At 38.0% G+C, this 21,976-nt stretch overlaps 1 protein-coding gene across 3 annotated transcripts in view; it reads right to left on the bottom strand.

Annotated features, from left to right (window-relative positions):
* The window catches only part of TMTC2 (transmembrane O-mannosyltransferase targeting cadherins 2), a 446,120-nt gene that overhangs the window by 222,456 nt on the left and 201,688 nt on the right, over window positions 1–21,976 (bottom strand). For all 3 annotated transcript variants that reach the window (XM_019039349.4, XM_055358834.2, XM_063694185.1), the window contains one exon: window positions 15,085–15,913. In XM_019039349.4, coding sequence (XP_018894894.1) covers window positions 15,085–15,913 — 829 coding nt within the window. The remainder of the gene's footprint in view (window positions 1–15,084; window positions 15,914–21,976) is intronic.

The following is a 21,976-nucleotide window of genomic DNA, read 5'->3' as shown; positions in this document are numbered from 1 at the left end:
GAATCACTTGCACCGGGAGGCAGAGGTTGCAGTGAGCCGAGATCGTGCCACTGTACTCCAGCCTGGGCAACAGAGCAAGACGCCATCTCAAAAAAAGAAAATAAAAAAATAAATATGAATACGGCTTATACTTAGAAAACAATATTATCATTCTTTAAAAAAGAACGTCTAATATGTTTGATCATTATTTCATTTTGAGCAAGCACACGATATTTATGTCCCTCCTAGATCCCCTTGGATGATAATGTTAAAACTGCAAAGAAATTTACACTGAGAAGCCATGGTCAAGTGATGATGATAACGGAGTGCTGGGAAGGGAAGAGAGTGGTCCCTTTAAATGACACAGAGGCTGGAGGCGGGCGGGGGCGGGGGTGGGGGTGGGGGTGGGGGAAGGGCTGGGTAGAGGAGGGCATGGTTCCTTGCTAGGGCTCCACCCAACAGACCTAGGGGAGGACAGGCACTCCTGCCTTCCTGCCCAAATGTTGCATTTTCCAAGACCACCCTGGCCCCCCACACCCAAACCCTGGGGCTGTAAAAACCTAAGACCCGCTGGGCGCAGTGGCTCACACCTGTAATCCCAACACTTTGGGAGGCTGAGGTGGGTGGCTCACAAGGTCAGGAGATAGAGACCATCCTGGCTAACACGGTGAAACTTCGTCTCTACTAAAAATACAAAAAATTAGCCGGGCGTTGTGGCGGACGCCTGTAGTCCCAGCTACTCGGGAGGCTGAAGCAGGAGAATGGCGTGAAACCGGGTGGTGGAGGTTGCAGTGACCCAAGATCGCACCACTGCACTCCACCCTGGGTGACAGCGCGAGACTCTGCCTCTGTCTCAAAAAAGAAAAAGAAAAAAACAACCCAGAGACCCTAGCAGGCAGACACACAGAAGCTGCTGCTGGATGGCAAGAGGAACACATCTGCAGAAAATGACAAGAGGCTGGACATCGAGTGGATGCCCACGGGAACATGCCTGAGTAAGAATACAGACAGGGGCATACCGGAAGGACATCCACCAGCCGAATGAGGCAGAGTTTGGCCGGAGCAATCAGAGGAGAGCCCAGGCTGGGGAGCAGCCTGACTCCATGGGAAATCCATCTCCCTTCTGGCCCCCCGTCTGCTAAGAGCTACTTCTTAATCAAACCTTCCACTCATTCTCCAAGCCCACATGTAATCCGATTCTTCTGATACACCAAGGTAAGAAACCCTGGGATACAGAAATCCCTCTGTCCTTGTGATAAGGAAGGGGGTCTAACTGAGCTAACACAAGCCGCCTATAGAGGGCTAAACTAAAGGAGCATACTGTAACATGCCCACTGGGGCTTCAGTAGCTGTAAACATTCACCCTCTAGGCACTGCCGTGGGGCTGGAGCCTGGGGCTGGAGCCTGCCTGTCTGTATGTTCCCCTAGAGGTTTGATCAGAAGAAGTGAGCCACACCCCCTTCGCACGCGCTGTGAGGGGGACAGGGGAAATTTTCCCATTTCAGTAAGATTTCTAATTTAATGCCCACATGCATAAAAATTAAAATAAGGCTCACACTTCCTCTACATCAAATCCTTTTACAATAATTATATGACTTGAATATCTCAATTTTTTCCATAACTCCTTGAGAACTTATCTGGAATTCTCTTTAAAATCCATGATTACCAGAAATAGGCACGGGTGCGTGATAAGGCTAAAACTAAGACAGGTGTTTGTCCTCTCGAAAATCTGCTCTTTAACAATATCAGCAATTGTATTTATATTACAGAAAGGAAGGAACATATTTTACCCTGCTTTAGAGGGTTCAAATACCTGTAATTTGATAGTGTTTTTACACATATTTTTAGCTTCAAGTTTTCTTTTGCTGAAAGAGAATTAAACATTTCAAAAATAGTAGCTCTGATCTTAAACAACTCTATTCTCAAATAGAACTTCTAACATAGCTAATCATTCCTTAATAGGTGTCAGATTTGAAGATATTTCGTAGGTCTCATTTTCTGACAGTATAGCGAAACTCCATGTTCAGAGAATCACACCTTGTACAGAACCAATAAAAATGCTACATTAAAAATAAAAATATTTGCAAATGAATGTATTAATTGGTTGGAAAGTAAGGGCAAACCTGAAGTCTAAAAACTTCATGAGGCCAGGCACGGTGGCTCATGCCTGTAATCCCAGCACTTTGGGAGGCTGAGGCGGGTGGATCACAAGGTCAGGAGAATGAGACTGTCCTGGCTAACACAGTGAAACCCCATCTCTACTAAAAATACAAAAAAAATTGGCAGGGTGTGGTGGCACGTGCCTGTAATCCCAGCTACTTGGGAGGCTGAAGGAGGAGAATCACTTGAACCTGGGAGGCGGAGGTTGCAGTGATCGGAGATCGCACCACTATACCCCAGCCTGGGCGACAGAGTGAGACTCCATCTCAAAAACAAACAAACAAACAAACAAACAAAAACCTTCATGAATGCAGGACTCCAGAAAAGTAAACTAGCTGTGAAGATGGTATTCACCTTGCATACACTAGATCTGTCAAACAGATAAACCTAGGTTTAGGCTTTAATGAACTTCAAGCACGAGGTCACACTGCAGAAGCCACATAAACTGTGATCTGCCTGAAAGGAAACAGCCTTCATCACTTAACTAGCAACAAAAAAAATTTAAAAAGCTTAGAGAATGAAAAGATGGGTGACTGTTTGGCCTATTTGGACAAACAGAAAATAGGCAAAAATATTCCTTGGGAATTCTTATGCGTAGGTCCACCTTCACAAAGTTTGGGGCAATACTACATCTGTTGCCTGAAGAGTATCCAAGCAAAAACACTTTTAAAACTACAATTGTAGCAGAGATTTTTAGAAATTACAAGAATATTTTGTGTAACATTGTACCAATTGAACAAAACACAGAGAAAAAAGTTACTAAAACTGACCCAAAAGCAAATTTGGCTCTTTCCAAAACTATGAAAGAAATTAAATCAACAGGAAAAAAAAAAAGTCATCTATAACCAAAACATTATGCCTAGCTAGTCTTGCAGGTAAATTCTACCTAACATAGAAGAAAAAAATAATTCTAATTTTACATAAAATCTTTGAGGGAATGAAAAAGAAGTAATGCTCCTAACCTGATTCTATAAGGTTAAGATCATTGATTTTAAAACCAGAATATGACACCACAAGAGAGAAACTGACAATCACTCAGAAATACAGATGAAAAACAAATGTAGAAGAAAATGGGAACGATAATACATTATAATCAATTCCTGGGCTTAATCTAGGAATGCAAAACAGGTTCAACATTAGAAAATCTATTAATATAATTCATCAAAGAGACTAAGTGAGGAAAACCTATCATCATCAATATTAATTCATAAAATAGTTCTTAAACTAGAAATGAGGAAAACTCTGCTGATGAAAGTTACCTACAGAAAAAACTGTAAGTACATAAAATCAATGGTGAAAAAATCACAAACCATTTTTTAAACAAGAAATAAGGAGAAGTATAGGGAAAGGTCCTCAAAGACACTGGTAATATTCCTTTAATAAGCTACAGAATAGATATTTCAGTAGTATTCCTTAAACTATACAAATATGATGTATATGCATACTTATATGACTATGAATGATATATTTCATATATATTTAATAAAAGTAAAGAAATGTTAGGGCTTTTGTTTTTGTTTTGTTTTGTTTTGTTTTGAGAGGGAATCTCGCTCTGTTGCCCTCGGTACAGTCTCGGCTCACTGCAACCTCCGCCTCCTGGGTTCAAGCAATTCTTCTGCCTCAGGCTCCTGAGTAGCTGGGACTACAGGTGCCTGCCACCATGCCCGGCTAATTTTTGTATTTTTAGTACAGACGGGATTTCACCATATTGGCCAGGCTGGTCTCAAACTCCTGACCTCATGATCTGCCCACCTCGGCCTCCCAGAGTGCTGGGATTACAGGCATGAGCCACCGCACCCGGCCTAGGACATTTTTAAGAAACACAAAAATATGGAAATCAGAAAAATTTACCTTCATGCTTAATCATATGCTAGTCTCAAGTATTTTAGCATATAAACCGTGATAAATATAATCTAAAGTAACTCTAATTTTAAGGTTTGAAGGTTTCAAAAGCCCATAAAGATTCTAAAAGTTTTGTTGTGGGTAATTTCAAAATCTTAAGAGTCAGCAATATGGCACCCACTTCATCTATAATACATCACAGGACCACTTGCACTGAGTCTGTTGTGGTCTGGATTTTTTTTCCTGCCCCACAAAACTGTACTTGAAATCATTAGAGTCAGATAACAGGAAAACATTTCTGTGCCAATTCATTCTTTTTTTTTTTTTTTTTTTTTTTTTGATACGGAGTTGAGAAGGAGTCTCACTCTGTCACCCAGGCTGGAGTGCAGTGGCACAATCTCAACTAACTGCAACCTCCACCTGCCCGGTTCAGGCAATTATCCTGCCTGAGCCTCCCGAGTTGTTGGGACTATAGGCATGCACCACCATGCCCAGCTAATTTTTTGTATTTTTAGTAGATACAGGGTTTCACCATGCTAGCCAGGTTGGTCTCGAACTCCTGACCTCATGATTCACCCGACTTGGCCTCCCAAAGTGCTGGGATTATAGGCATGAGCCACCAAGCCCAGCCCCAATTCATTCTTAAAGGCGTCTGAACTTCTGCAACTCCCCCATCCCAAATGGAAAACAACCATACTTGATTTCTTCAAGAATCAAATATTTAAAATGGGCCTTAATTTAACAATTTAGTAAATGTAAATCTGCTTTTAAAAAATATTTCAGTCTAGTTCAGCCAATGAGATACCTTCCTTTTATTCTTGCCAGCCCTGTTGTTTATCTATTTTTTTCTACTCAATAGAGAAGAGATGGACTGAGAAGACAAAACACATAATTTCCTTATAGAAACCAGATTTAACTTCCTGCTATTTATCTCTCAATCAGCCTTTATTGGTGGGATGCTTTTAGCTAGTTTCTCTTACCAAGGCTCTCTGGTAGAAATGAAAAGCTGTGTTTTACAGCACAACTCAGGCCAGTCAGTTTCAACAAAATACTATAGTGGTTTTCCTCCTTGATTTAACTAGTAAATTTCTTTTTTCTTGTTTTGTTTGTTTGTTTGTTTTTTGAGACAAAGTCTTGCTCTTGTCCCCCAGGCTGGAGTGCAATGGCACGATCTCGGCTCACTGCAACCTCCGCCTCCCGGGTTCAAGCGATTCTCCTGCCTCAGCCTCGTGAGTAGCTGGGATTACAGGCTCTTGCCACCACGCCTGGCTAATTTTTGTATTTTTAGTAGAGATGGGGTTTCACCACGTGGGCCAGGCTGGTCTCAAACTCCTGACCTCATGTGATCTGCCTGCCCTGGCCTCCCAAAGTGCTGGGATTACAGACTTGAGCCACTGTGTCTGGCCTTAACTGGCAAATTTCATGTTTTATAAAAATCTGAACCTCTGTTGAAAAATTTTTATCTTCCCTTGGACATATCATGACAAATTATTGGTGAAATAGAATAATAGAATTTGTTACACCATTTCAAAGCTAGCTGGTTAATTACAACTCATCATAGTTAAAGACACTCAATTCGAGGTAAACAAAAGCTTAGACTATAAAATCCACAAGGAAATAGTCAATTTTTACATGGCTTAGAGGCTTGAGTTTCACTTAAATTGTGAGTTATTTCCTAAATGATATTCCTACAACATACTTGTTTCTTAAAATTTGATGCCATGTTAAATTGAAATAGAACCACCAATTTTGCAGCAATCTATGAAGGAAAGAAATTGTCAAACGCTGCAAAATTGAAACAATTTTGACTCTCTTTTTCCTTTTTTTTTTTTTTTCTGAGACAGAGTTTCGCTCTTGTTGCCCAGGCTGGGGTGCAATGACGCGATCTTGGCTCACTGCAACCTCTGCCTCCTGGGTTCAAGCGATTCTCCTGCCTCAGCCTCCCGAGTAGCTGGGAATACAGGCGCCCGCCACCATGCCCGGCTAATTTTTGTATTTTTAGTAGAGACAGGCTTTCACCATGTTGACCAGAATGGTCTCGAACTCCTGACCTCAGGTGATCCGCTGGCCTCGGCCTCCCAAAGTGCTGGGATTACAGGTGTGAGCCATGGCGCCTGGCCAACTGTGTTTTTCTATATCTAAAAAGGTAATGTTTGTCATTTGCACCTGGGGAGTGAATGCAGACTGCTAGGATAATCACCTTGAAAGTTCCAAATATGTATGTCATTTTACATATATGTTTTGTATTTATCATTTCACATATTTACATTAAAAATGGGCATTAAAAACAACCTTTAGCACTTAAGTTTTCCTCAGATTCACTCTTAATTGTTCTTAACTATTTAAGAAATTGCTTTCAAACAATTAACCACCATAGTCATATTTTTTTAAATCAAATTGACATAGAGTTAACAAACCATTTTCAGAACCTATTTGATTTTGAATCTATAACCTAATTTTAAAATGCCTTTAGCAAGCCAGATGCGCTGCCATATAGACTACAATTATTTTATGTTTATGTGCTCACTGATCTGCTTATCTATAACTTTGTTGGCCTGGGATTATGATGTTAATTAATAAGGAAGTTTGCAAGAAGTTGATTTCAGGGAAGAGAGGTGACCAGTTTGAGATCCCGGCAGATCACCCAGGTGGAAAAGCTCCTCACAGATAGGCGGTCACAAAGAACATAACTTAGAAATTCAATTGTATATTTATTGACCCATACTATATACCAAGAAATGTTCTAGATACTGTAGGGAAGGGAAAATAAAGGCAGGTTTTAGGAAAAAAAAAAAAAGAAACAAAAAACTTGAAGAATGGATTAGTTTAGGGAGGAAGCAAAAATCATAGAAGAGAGAAAGCTGTAGGAAATCGGAGAAAGATAGTCAAAACCAAGCAGTGGCTTAAAAGCTATGGTAACAGAGATCAGTAGTGCCAAATTCTACAGAGACTAGAGCCACATGGGGATTTAGAGGAGGCTACAGCAAAAAGGGTGATCACACATTTAACTGCTTTGTAATGAATCAAGAAATTCTTTCTTTAAGCAAATACTAATCAATATGGCTTTAAAAATGAGTTGCTTTAAAGGCGAACGGGGGAAACACTTTCAGATATAATGTGGCTTGCTCATTAAGGCGTCATCAGAGAAAATTTGCTTTTTCCTAAGCACAGAAATGCAAAGAGTCATTGTGAAATCAGCAAACTACAGTAATCAACTATGTCTAGTATTTTCCTGATATTATCAACCACATAATGAGACAGGACTTGTGGTTTACATAGTCCAAATCAGCTATCATTTCTCCACTATCCAGATTTAAACCATAAATTAGCAGCACAGTCACTATGACAGGGTTTACTCATCGTCATTTGCATCCAATCAGTTAATGACTGGCAGCTGTCTACAGGACCCATTACTGAAGGCAGCAGTTTTAACGCATACTGTTTCATGAGGCTTAAAATCATATTCCATTAAAGCACATGGTAGAACTGAAGTATTCCAGAATTTGCAAAGGCTTTCAAAGGAAGAAAAAAAATCCTAACTCCATCTGTAATCTCAGAAAACCATACATACATAAGACTGGCTTTATAGGGTTTCTAATCTTTTACTTAGGTTCAAATAATGTATTAGACTAAGAAAATCTGCCTTAAGGAAGATTACTGACAGTCTCATAATTGCTAAGGAAGTAACTGTAGCCAGAATTATTATTAACATCTTATAAACAGAAAAAAATATAAGAAACCTGGATTGGAAGAGTTTTGCCTTGTATCAAAATGGAAGCATATGTCACACACAGATGCAGTCACACAATCCGAAACTAACTCTACTCCCGATTCTAACCCTCTCATGATAAAGCATCCCTCACTACCTGGCATATCAAAGGCATAATATTTCACACTTTTGCCTTATTTCATGCATGTATATTCTATCTGTAAACAGATCATGAACTCCTTAAAGAGAAGGACTATGACTGTAATAATACTGAACATATCCATTACTGAATGCCTTTGCTTTACCAGGCACAGTCCTCGTTGCAGCATCTATGGCATTTTTTAAAATGTAAAAATCTCGGCGGGGCGCGGTGGCTCACGCCTGTAATCCCGGCACTTTGGGAGGCCGAGGAGGGTGAATCACGAGGTCAGGAGATCGAGACCATCCTGTCCAACACGGTGAAACCCCGTCTCTACTAAAAATACAAAAAAAAATTAGCTGGGCGTGGTGGCGGGCGCCTGTAGTCCCAGCTACTCGGGAGGCTGAGGCAGGAGAATGGCGTGAACCTGGGAGGCGGCGCTTGCAGTGAGGCGAGATCGCGCCACTGCACTCCAGCCTGGGCGACAGAGCGAGACTCTGTCTCAAAAAAAAAAAAAAAAAAAACTCTACCTTCTTGTGTTGTACATTCTAGTGTATGCTGACAACACTGGTTCATACAATGAACACATAATTATAGAAAATATAGTATGTCAAATAGTGATAAGTGCTAAGATAAAAATGAAGCATGGAAAGAGGATAGGGAATGCTCAATAAGACAGAGGTGGAGGGGTGGCTGTAATTTATGGCAGGGCAGTCAATTTTACATAAAGCACCTTACTGATAATGCAACAATTGGTCAGAGACTTAAAGGAGGTAAGGGAGACCCCAGTGAGAATAACCAGGAGAACACCTTGCAGGAAGAAGCAATGACAAAGGTAAAAGCTCTGCCGCAGGAGCTTACCTGGCATATAAAAGGCACATCAAAGAGGCCAGCAGGGCTGGTGTGGAGTAAGGGAAGGAAAGGCTGGTGAGTATACACAGGGTCCTGAGACTGTGTGCATCTATATCTATCATATCTATGATCTATCTATCTAGCTAGAGTTTTTAAAGTACAGACTGTTCTAATTTTATTTATTTTTATTTTTTCAGCTTTTATTTTAGATTCCAAGGCTATATGTGCAGGTTTGTTACAAAGGCATATTACATGAGGCTGAGTCCTGGAGCACAACTGAACCTATCACCCAGGAAGCGAGCATAGTACTCAATAAATAGTTTTTGAACCCTTGACTCCCTCCCTCCTTCCCCGCCACTGTTATGTGCCTTCAATTAGAGAGAAACTGGCAGCCAGAGAATAACTGGGGACAGTGGAACACCATGCCCTGACTTGTGTTTCCAAAAGGTCACCAGGGCTGCTGGTTAAGTGTAGACTTTGAAGGTGAATAGAAGCAGGAGTTCAGCTGAGACATTAAAGAATGTGAAGTTGTCACTCACATTATTACAAAAAGAAAAAGCTAAACAGACTGAAAATCAATAACTTGTCTTGGAACCATCAGTGAACTGGGGTCGCAGGGCCAACCACCACCCTGAAATCTAGAGAAAGACAAATCCAGAGACACAGCACAGGAGAGCTTACCTGTAGCAGAAGCTGCTGGAGGCGGAAACTGTTAGAAACAATTGACTACTCATTTTGACAAGTTGCTGGAGGCTAAGCATAAACTAGTTTTAGAATCAGAAACTCCTGAGGGTGGCAGTCTTAGGGACTCCCAAACTTTTGGGGGTTTTCCCTCCCGGGACCCCAACAGGGTGTCATCGGGAAGAGCCAAGAAAGATGTTCTCCTGGCTCTGGCAGTAGGAGAGGAATAAACCTTATGAAATATACCCAGAGCATCTGTCATGACAAAAGACCACTAACTCCATAAGGGAAAGATCTCAGCCCTGTCCCAGAGCTGTGGGGGAAAACCATTCCTCTCAACTCAGCCCCCTCTAGCCTTCCTGTCTTAACTGGAGTGGGACACAACGAAAGAGAAGAAACACTTGGCAAAGGTAGTAGCCCAGAGAGGCGAAGATTTAGTCATAAAATAATAGAACATTTTTCCTCCCCCATACCAACAGAGCTGCAGTATAATAATAGTTGATTACAGCTGAAATAGATGCAAAGCAAACTGAGTCTGTGGGAAAGCCCACAGTCAACTGGGAAGACCAAAAACAAGGCCACCAGAGGAATGTGACATCTCTGGCACCCACGGCTATAGCAAAATACAGTCCAACTCCTAACCAGATTTACATAAAATCTCACAATAAAGCCTGTTCACCTCATTTCTTATTACCCAATACATCATGTCTGAGTCGAAAGAAAAAAGCACAAGACATGCTAAAAGGCAAGAAATACAAGCTCGGAGGTGAGGCGAGAGTCTTTTACTAATATTACAGATAAGGCCTGTAATCCCAGCACTTTGGGAGGCCGAGGCGGGTGGATCACGAGGTCAGCAGTTTGAGACCAGCCTGGCCAACATAGTGAAACCCGTCTCTACTAAAATTACAAAAATTAGCTGGGCATGGTGGCGCATGCCTGTAGTCCTAGCTACTTGGGAGGCTGAGGCCAGTGAATTGCTTGAACCCAGAAGTCGGAGGTTGTGGTGAGCCAAGATCGCACCACTGCACTCCAGCCTGGGCAACAGAGCGAGACTCTGTCTCAAAAAAAAAAAAAAAAAAAAAAAAAATATATATATATATATATATATATATATTCCTCTCTCTATATATATATTCCAGATATATATATATTCCTATATATAGTCCTATATATATTCCAGATATATATAGTCCTATATATATTCCTATATATGTATTCCAGATATATATATATTCCTATATATATACTCCAGATATATATATATTCCTATATATATATACTCCAGATATATATATATTCCTATATATATATACTCCAGATATATATATATTCCTATATATATATATTCCAGATATATATATATTCCAGATATATATATATTCCAGATATATATATATTCCAGATATATATATATTCCAGATATATATATTCCAGACATATATATATTCCAGATATATATATATTCCAGACATATATATATTCCAGACATATATATATTCCAGATATATATATATTCCAGATATATATATATTCCAGACATATATATATTCCTATATATATATTCCAGATATATATATTCCAGACATATATATATTCCTATATATATATTCCAGATATATATATCCCAGACATATATATTCCTATATATATATTCCAGATATATATATCCCAGACATATATATTCCTCTCTATATATTCCTATATATATATATCCCAGACATATATATATTCCTATATATATATATCCCAGACGTATATATATTCCTATATATATATATCCCAGACGTATATATATTCCTATATATATATATCCCAGACGTATATATATTCCTATATATATATATCCCAGACGTATATATATTCCTATATATATATATCCCAGACGTATATATATTCCTATATATATATATCCCAGACGTATATATATTCCTATATATATATATCCCAGACGTATATTCCTATATATATATATCCCAGACGTATATATATTCCTATATATATATATCCCAGACGTATATATATTCCTATATATATATATCCCAGACGTATATATATTCCTATATATATATATCCCAGACGTATATATATTCCTATATATATATATCCCAGACGTATATATATTCCTATATATATATATCCCAGACGTATATATATTCCTATATATATATATCCCAGACGTATATATATTCCTATATATATATATCCCAGACGTATATATATTCCTATATATATATATCCCAGACGTATATATATTCCTATATATATATATATCCCAGACGTATATATATTCCTATATATATATATCCCAGACGTATATATATTCCTATATATATATATCCCAGACGTATATATATTCCTATATATATATATCCCAGACGTATATATATTCCTATATATATATATCCCAGACGTATATATATTCCTATATATATATCCCAGACGTATATATATTCCTATATATATATATATCCCAGACGTATATATATTCCTATATATATATCCCAGACGTATATATATTCCTATATATATATCCCAGACGTATATATATTCCTATATATATATCCCAGACTTATATATATTCCTATATATATATCCCAGATGTATATATATTCCTATATATATATCCCAGATGTATATGTATTCCTATATATATATCCCAGATGTATATATATTCCTATATATATATCCCAGATGTATATATTCCTATATATATATTCCAGATGTATATATATTCCTATATATATATTCCAGATGTATATATATTCCTATATATATTCCAGATGTATATATATTCCTATATATATATTCCAGATGTATATATTCCTATATATATATTCCAGATGTATATATTCCTATATATATATTCCAGATAAAAGATGGTGGTCACCCAGGCCATGATGCCAACAGTGATGGTGATAAAAAGTGGCCAAGCTCGGGATGTATTTTTAAAAACAGAGCAGAGAGGATCTGCTGATGGAATGGATGTCAGCTATGAAGGGAAAAGAGGAGGTCAGCTGTGAAGGGAAAAGAGGAGGCAGGGATGACTTCAGAATTCTTGGCCAGAGCTGCTGGGGAAATGGAGATTCCATCAACTGAGATGGTAAAGCCTGCAAGTAAAGCAGTTGACTGGGCCATGAGTGGGGTGGGGTGTTTCAGGAATTCAGTGTTTGATGTCTGAAGGAACTTGTCGTGGTAGTGGTCAGCTGTACATTTATTTAGCTAATAATATTTTGGAGTTCCTAAATTCTGCAGCACTTCCTAAGTATTAGGATGGACACCTGAAAATGTTGGAAACCAAGGAAATGTTTAATAATTGTTTTACTTAGTGAATGGAAAAATAAAGAAATGATCAAACATTCTAACTATGTACCAAAATATCTTATTTAGAATCATAACTGTCAGCAAAAATACCAGCTAATGCTGGAAAACACCTAAGCGTTACAAATCGTTTTCACTTATTCTGACTGACTGCTACTTATACCCTTGCATCTGAGTATTTGCCCTCTCCTTTTTGCAGTGTAATAAAATTTGGCTGGGTACTTGGCTTCCCAGAATAAAGATAACATTTCCCAGCCTTCCTTGTAGGTAGGTGTGCCCAGTGGTCTGTGAACAAGCATGGTGTGTGCAATTTCTGCAATATGCTCTAAGATTGGGTACACCCACCATTTGCCCTTTCTCCCTCTCTTCCTGTCAGCTGAAGTGCTGATGTGATAATGAGCCATCTTGGACCATAAGGACAGGGTGACACCACTGAGATGGCAAGGGAATAAAAGAGAAAGAGCTTGGATTCTGAAAACCCATGGCGCCATCTTATCAGCTCTGTGTTTGCACATACTTAGATTGTTACATGAAAGAATAAACCTTCTATCTTACTTAAGCCACTTTTGTCTTGGCTTTTTGTAACAGCAGCTTAGCCTGAAACTTAATAAATTTAATAAACCCTCAGAACAACACTGTGATGCAAATAATATGTCAAGAATTTTTTTCAATTCCCTATATGTTTTAAACAGCAGGAAAATAAATTGGCAACATAGCCTTATTCCATATCCTTACATCTACCAGTGCAGAAAAACTAGCTGATAAGTATTCTGCAAAAACTAATTGTAACAATTTTTACAAGATTTGGGTCCAGGCATTCAATAAACTGTGAAGTACTCGCCACCTAGGAAAAGTCACATAGTAATGATTTTTCACAGAGAATTGAGAAATTACATGCTATGCAGTAGCTCAACTTTAATGCTTCAACTTCCCATTAAAATCCCTGCAATTTATTAAACAGTGTTAAGTACCAGCAATTAGTTCCTTAAAGAAATGTGTAGTTGCTCACTGAATTCTTGACTTAATTTGTGCTCATCAGACAAGCATGCCAAAGTAGCTTTTGGAGTATCTAGGTCTTTATATATATATATACACCTATTAGCAGGCCATTTTCATATTCTGGAACAGTTTTACACCTTCTTTTAATCCTGATATAGAATTGTGTTGGAAAGAGTAGAAAAATGCCAGTTCAAATGCTATATCAGCAAACATAATTTAAAGAATAAAAATAGGCCAGGTGTGGTGGCTCACACCTGTAATCCCAGCACTTTAGGAGGCGGAGGCAGGCAGATCACCTAAGGTCAGGAGTTGAGACCGGCCTGGCTAACGTGGTGAAACCCCATCTCTACTAAAAATACAAAAATTAGCCAGGTGTGGTGGTGGGCGCCTGTAATCTCAGTGCCTCTGGAGTCTGGAGCAGGAGAATCGCTTGAACCCAGGAGGTGGAGGTTGCAGTAAGTCGAGATCATGCCATTGCACTCCAGCCTGGGTGACAGAGCAAGACCCGGTCTCAAAAAAGAATAAAAATGGCTTATGAAGAACAAGACTCTTGAGTACTATTTACTATGATATATTTCTGCACTAAAAACTTACATCTATTTTTATGTAATTGTCCTCTAGCTTCCAATACATTTAATTGCCTAAACTAGAGTCATCCATTGTCATAGCTTTTGACTTTTTTATTTTAAAGGAAACTACTTTCTACTCTATCGATTCTGAGATTTGCTCAAGTAATTTTCTAAATCAAAAGCAATCATGAATGGTATAATCAAAACTCTCATTATGTAGTGAGAAGTGTGTTTTTCTAAGTGACTTAAGAACTCAAGTAAAAACTTGCTAACTGCTTGGCGACACTCAGATAATTCAGCCTCTGCACAGCCAAAGGTGACTCATACCTGAATGTGTACACACTGACATCTAGAGACATACTTTCAGGATTCAGCGGCAGTGAAATCTCCAAATCTTTTAAAGGTTTCAATGAAAGTCTTGTATTTCCTCAGGCGATGCTTGGAAAATAGAAGAGCTGAAGTATACTTCAGTGGGATAGCCTAACTTTTATTATATGATAAAAGAGTGTCCCTATCAGTATTTTAAAATGTGAAAACCAAGCTCTTTTCTAAATTCTTGGAATAGTCAATATTGTTTACACAACAGGAGCTCTAATTCTTCTGGACAAACATAGAAACACAGAAAAATATTTTCTTATTCCAAGTAAGGAATATTGGATATGTCTCTAAATTGGTTATATGGCATATCTCTTTAAAAAAATAAAAAGAATGAAAGATACAGGTACTGCATAAAAGGACCTCTTCCTCCTTAATACTGTGTTTTAAGACAACAAGCAAAGATATAAAGAGGCTGAAAGTGTAAACTATCCAGACAAAAGCATAAAATAAAAGATTACCTTTAGCTGGGTTTACTTTTATCCCTGATCTATACAGCATTTCCTCATTCTGCCAGTCTCCATTCCTGATCGCAGTCTTGAGTCCATAAAAAACAATTAGTGTAGCTGTAGCATAAAAAATCAAGCTCTTGAGGAACCGCTTTTGGACTTTGACATAAAGGGCTCTAGCACCCACTGTAATCAGTAGGCAGAAGCCCATACTAGGAATATATAATACTCGCTCTGCAATTACAAAGCCGACATAGAAAAACAGGTTCGTGGCAGGAACAAAGGGTATGATTAACAAAGATAAAGACAGAACAACAATGTTCTCCGTAGAAGGAAGCTGGGTTCTCTGTGGTACATCGTTTTTAATGCCATTTTCTACTTTGGATGCAAAGCTGGACTTAGTCTCTGAGTTCTGGTACTCCACATCTGAAAGGCAGCTATGTCCATTTGCATTCTGCTTGCCATTTGTTACAGTTTTCCCATTGCATTCTCTGTCTACGCTCGGGCTCTTCAAACCATAGTAGGCAAGGAGAAGGAGTCCAGTATAGAAGGCCACAGTGTGTAGGTTTCTCCAGTCACAAACTGTTTTGAGCAGAGGCACAGCATCCATTGACCAATCAAAACTGAGGGTATCTGGACATAGCAACAGCCAGAGGTTCTTGGTTGGCAAGTAGAAGAAGGTGAGCGTGCGGGTGAGGAGGCTGTCCGAATCAGCAGCGGGGTTGTCCGAGTTGGAAAAGCTTGGCGGTTTGTTTCCCATCCAGTATAACCGGGCACCCAAAAGGGAGGAACCCCAGAAAATTAACAAACTAATGCTGAGGAAAAGCGACAAGTTCTTCCTCTGAAACCAAAAGAGAGAAGGGAAAAATTAAGATTACTATCAGTACAGCATGGGAACACTTAACACTTAGAGATAAAACACATTTTTAAATGGACCGTTAAAAACACAGCATGATGTCTCCAAAACATGACTTCATGTCCATCACCTTTCAAGCACGCCTAGAGAAATTTTACTCTCCAAAAAAACCTGAATCTGAAATCGTAGTTTGTATATATTTTTTGATTATCTTTTCTTATTTTTTTCTCTCTAAAATACCAATAATCATAGCTTCAATTGTAGGTTCAATATATTTATTTCCCTCTCAGAATTCATGTCGGGTCACAAGGGGACCACAATGTACAGTACTTAGCACTCTGCATAAGATAAAGGCACCTAATAACTGTTGTCTTTCATTTTATCGTAGTTTAGATTTTGAAGAAAAACAAAAAGTAGTCATGTCAAAAAATATGTGGTATGGCAGGACTCTTGTGCTTGTCTCTAATGGAGTAAAGGCACGCAGCTATGTCTAAGCCAGTCCCCATTTCATTGTCTTAAAGAGTGCCGTCCTTGCAGAATTTATAAACCAGGCTTTTATCTGCTGCCCCATATTGTCACTGATATCAGTGACATCCGACACTCAAAAACACTCCTCATGAATCCCAAATTTTTCATGTTGATGACAGCTTTTAAAAATAAGATTACTTTAGGCCAGGCACAGTGGCTCACCCTTGTAATCCCAGAACTTTGGGAGGCTGAGGTGGGTGGATCATTTGAGACCAGGAGTTTGAAACCAGTCTGGCAAACGTGGTGAAACCCCATCTCCCCATCTCTACTAAAAAAAAAAAAAAAAAAAAAAAAAAAATTGCCAGGCATGGTGATGTGCACCTATAGTCCCAGCTACTCAGGAGGCTGAGGCAGGACCATAGCTTGAACCTAGGAGAAACACGTTGCAGTGAGCTGAGATTGCACCACTGCACTCCAGCCTGGGCAACAGAGTGAGACTCCGACTCAAATAAAAAATAAAATAAAATGACTTCTTTAATAATGAACTAACTTATTTCAAGAGAATGACAAAAAATTGTGAGGAGGGTCAAAGGACATCATGTGAATGCTAATTTTCTGGCAAAGTCCTTCTCCCCCAGCAAGAAACTTAGGTGATATCTAAAAATCTAAGTCGTAAAGAGGCAGAGCGGGAAGGGTTAAAATGGGCACCATATCCCAACCTTAATGGTTCAATGGTAAAGCCATTCTTTACAGCAAACATCCTGGCATTTGTATAGAATTGTCTTACTCAATGACATTCAGAAGGGGGTTTAGAATCTTACAAAGGATACACCAAATATTTAATTTTAAAAACAACCCACAAAGAGCAATATACCTTAAGCATATACAACTTCTATGAAAACAATGTCTATGTATTGTATACAACTGCCACACTGGACTCTGCTCCTCAGACTCCTCCTCCAAACCAACCCTGATTGCTGGAAGCCACAGAACTAATTATGAATGCTCTTTTCCACTCTACCTTCAACCTAATGATCCTCAACAAGGTTCATGATTTTAAACGTCCTTAATGTACACTAATGACTGTACCTTCACCCTCCCTCACCTCCACAGGCAATTATTCAGTTGCCTACGGGGCATATTCACTTAGATACCTCAAATTCTAAATACCCAAAATAGAACTCCTGACTTCATACTTCCCCAACGGAAATAAAACAGTTCCTCCTCCAATCATCGTCACCATCAGGAAATAGTAACAGTACGTAACCAGTTTCTTCTTCATAGCCTCTTTCCTTCCTTCCACATTCCACTCATTATCAAGTCTTCACAACTTTCACGTCCAAATATATCCTGAATCTGTCCTTTTTCTCTCCATCTCCTCTGTCATCACTAGTCCCAAGTGCCAACACTGGGATTCCTATAATAATTTCCTCCTAACTGGTGACCCTGTCCTTCTTAACACAAATTATTTTATTCCCTAATTTTAAACTCAGATCTTACTTTTAAGATCTTAGAAGTTTTTATATCTCTAACAAAACAAAAAGTTTGTAATTCATTTAGGGTTCCCTTCTCACTTTTTGGTGATATGTCCATTTTTACATTTCAAAAGTATGAAAGTTTTTTTTTTTTAATCCAAAAGGGGGTAATTCCGAATATAAAATAAGAGAAGCAAAAGAATAGGTGGTTAGAAGTTAAACATGTAAAATAAGGAAAATGAGAAACAGCAACCAGATGGAAATTAGACAATTTTAAGAGGTGGAATTATTCATTAATATCAGATACAGTAGTGCCAAATTCACAGCATTAACTCGTTTTAAAAACATCCTTGTCAAATGTTGGATTAAGATTAATTCACATAATGCTGTATGGAATTTTTAACAGTAGAAGGAGAAATATCACATTCTGCCTCACCAATCTAACTTTTTTCTCTTTTTTTTTTTTTTTTTTTTTTTTGAGATAGAGTCTTGCTCTGTCGCCAGGCTGAAGTGCAGTGGCATGATCTCAGCTCACTGTAACCTCTACCTCCCGGGTTCAAGCAATCCTCCTGCCTCAGCTTTGCAAGTAGCTGGGACTACAGGCACGTGCCACCATGCCCAGCTAATTTTTCGTATTTTTAGTAGAGATGGGGTTGCACCATGTTGGCCAGGATGGTCTTGATCTCTTGACCTCGTGATCCACCTGCCTCAGCCTCCCAAAGTGCTGGGATTACAGGCGGGAGCCACCGTGACCGGCCCACCAATCTAACTTTCAAACTGCCAAAATACTTCGAAGCCTCATTATCATCTAAGAATAACTTTTGCAAACCATTCCATTGTTCCTCTGAAATTCTACCCAGCAATAATAATTCTAAAATTTCTTGATTTTAGAAAGAAAAATACCACAAAACCATGCTTAAGAGCTTGGAATAACATGATTGGATCAATCACATAATTGAGTACTCTTAGATTATACAAGTGAGAAATACCATTTGGCAAACATAAAGGAGACAAGATATCATGGATAAAGAAGACTGACCTTGAAAGACAACTGAATTCTGAATTTGTACCAAAAGCCCATTTTTAAAATGTGCCTAAGAACATTCTATTACAATATCTTGTGGTGGAAGTGATCGGGGATGTAGAGAGGAAGAGAGAAAGCATTACGAAAACAGCTGTAATCAGGCAAGAAGAGAAGCCAAGGGACAGGAGAGCCACACGAAGGAGGAAACATGGTCAGATTTCTTTGCTAGTCATTAAACTCCAGAAGTAGTTAGCCTTAACAATGATGTAATTCTATTTTATTTCTAAAGACAGAAATGTCATAACAAGGCAAAACTACTTTATTCTTTAATTTTTCATAGACGTATCTCTAATAATTTGTTATATCTTAATAATAATCGAAATAAAATTGAGATTCCAGATGTGGTCATATTATTGCATTTATTATGCTAAAAAGAAAATTTAAATACAATGGACTATAAAGATATGAATAATGAAAACTATTCAATGTTAAATATTATATGTCTAAGTACTGAGAAAATGAAAATGACATAAAAACAAGAAAACATAAGTAATAAAATGCTAACAAACATTAATTTATGTATTACTTCACATTTAAAGTATCTTCATATATAATCCCTCATTTGAACAACTGACAGTCACTAAGATCAAAAGATACTACGGTTCTGAAGTGAAATGCTTCCACATACTTATTCTAACTTAATGGTGAGTTCTGTAAGGACGAAATAAATGACTCACTCTTTCTATTTATTCATTTTTAAGACAGGGTCTTGCTCTCTCACCCAGGCTGGAGTGCAGTGGTACAATCATGGCTTACTGCAGCCTCAACCTCTTGGGCTCAAGCAATCCTCCCACCTCAGCCCCTGGAATAGCTGAGACCACAGGTGTGTGCGTGTGTATTTTTTTGAAGATGGTGTTTTGCCATGTTACCCAGGCTGGTGAGTGACACTCTTAAAGGGAAACTAAACCAACAGGTAAAGCTGATTTTAAAATGTTTAAAGTAGAAGAGTTTCTAAAGTGTTGTGATTTGCTATGGCTTTTAAAGTATCGGCCAAAACACACGTTCAACTATGTAACAAACCTGTACATCCTGCACATGTACCCAGGAACTTAAAATAAAAATAAAAATTAAGAAAAGTGTAAGCCAAAGTATGAAACTGCAATTTTCAAGTGTCTCTGATGCTTTCTCATAAAATTTTATTAAAAATTATCAACTAGGCTGGGGGTGGTGGCTCACACCTGTAATCCCAGCACTTTCGGAGGCTGAGGCGGGTGGGTCACCTGAGGTCGGGAGCTCTGGACCAGCCTGACCAACATGGAGAAACCCCGTCTCTACTAAAAATACAAAATTAGCCAGGCGGGGTGGCGCATGCCTGTAATCCCAGCTACTCAGAAGGCTGAGGCAGCAGAATCGCTTGAACCCAGGAGGCGGAGGTTGCGGTGAGCCGAGGCCCCGTCATTGCACTCCAGCCTGGGCAACAAGAGCCAAACTTCGTCTCAAAAAAAAATCAACTATATAAATGAGCTTCTGATAAAAAAACAAATCTCTCTTCAAATCCAATTTTTAATAAAACATCTCAACTGTTCTTGTGGAGATGGCCTTAAAACAAGATAAAAAAAGCATGGAAATGGTTTTCATTTCTAATTTAGTCCCTATGCTATGGTTTATGGATTAAATCAAATTAGCAATTTTTTACTGAGCTCCTACTAGGAGTAGGAGTCAGGTGACCCTACAATTTACCTTAGCATTTCTGTATCCGCAGTTTGGTGTAACAAACTGACCTAACACTTGTATTTCTCAGATGCAAGTATAGATATGGCATGAATCTCCTTGCAAGCTAAAACTAGCAAAAATTCATATAAAGAAAATAAGACTTCAAAGTGTGGGATATTTAAACATTAGTTAAGTACAATCTTTGATAGGGAGCATTAGAAAAGGATTGCAATTTAGTAGCTAAAACAATTAGTTCATTCAACTTATCATTAAGGTTGCAGGCACTCTTCTATATGCTGGATATGAACTTCTCATAAAAAAAGAGAGACCCTGTGTGTTCTTGGAGCTTCACACATTCTACTACTCTGTCCAGAAAACCACTTTGAGAGAAGAGTCATAATGGCTTAAAGGATAGTTTTCAAACTTAAAGGTCCATCATTATCAATTATGAGCTTTTAGAAAAACTAATGCCCCAGTCCAAGTAAAATCTCATAGGTGATTCTAACGCAGCCAAAGTTGAGGGTCACTGCATATTTGTACAACTCTAATTCTTAGTACTGATATTAAAAATGTTGTTGGACTCTTGTTTCACAAAGTTTTAAGGTATATTTGCCTCACTGTAAACAAGCAAACCATAACAAAACATAAATAATTATCCTTCTCAGGCTCTGGGACAAATTGAATTCTTAGTACAATAAGAGTATCACAAAGGCCAGACTACAAAGGAGTTTAGAACCCAAGGTTAAAATATTCAAGTATTGCTGCAATATGCAGAAGATAAGATTTGTTCCCAGAATATTAGGGGAAAAAATTTCTTAAATATGAGCCACCAAAGACAAAAAACCCAACAGAAAAAAAAAATGAATTAATAATATAGCCAGGAAATTCAGAGAAAAGACAAATAACCATAAAGATCTGAAAAGATACTCAATCTCATGAGTTAATACCAATTAAGATTAAAGTGAAACAAATGTAAGTTAAATAAAGTGCAAAACTAAAGAGATAGACTTCACAGATACTGTTCCGGAACAGGTAGACTCATACATTGTTGGGGAAATATAAATTGTACAGTTGTGAAAATGAAAGTACACAATAAAATTAATAGTTTGTATCATGTATGACTTGGAAATCTGTAGTTAGTTACCTACATTCTAACAAAACCTCTAAGATCTAAATACAAGGATACTTAGCATTGTTTATAAAAGAAAAAACAGAAATAGATACAAATTTCAATATGGTAATAAAAAAATCATGGTATAGCCATATGTCTGAATCCATATGGCAAATAAAAGAAATAAATTACATACAATACAAAGAGAGATAAATGTTTATATATATGCATAAATATCAACATAATATTATGTAGCA

The sequence above is a fragment of the Gorilla gorilla genome, chromosome 10, assembly GCF_029281585.2.
Source record: "Gorilla gorilla gorilla isolate KB3781 chromosome 10, NHGRI_mGorGor1-v2.1_pri, whole genome shotgun sequence".
NCBI lineage: Eukaryota > Metazoa > Chordata > Mammalia > Primates > Hominidae > Gorilla > Gorilla gorilla.
The sequence above is the reverse complement of the archived record's forward strand: the minus strand, read 5'-3'. Positions and strand labels throughout refer to the sequence as shown.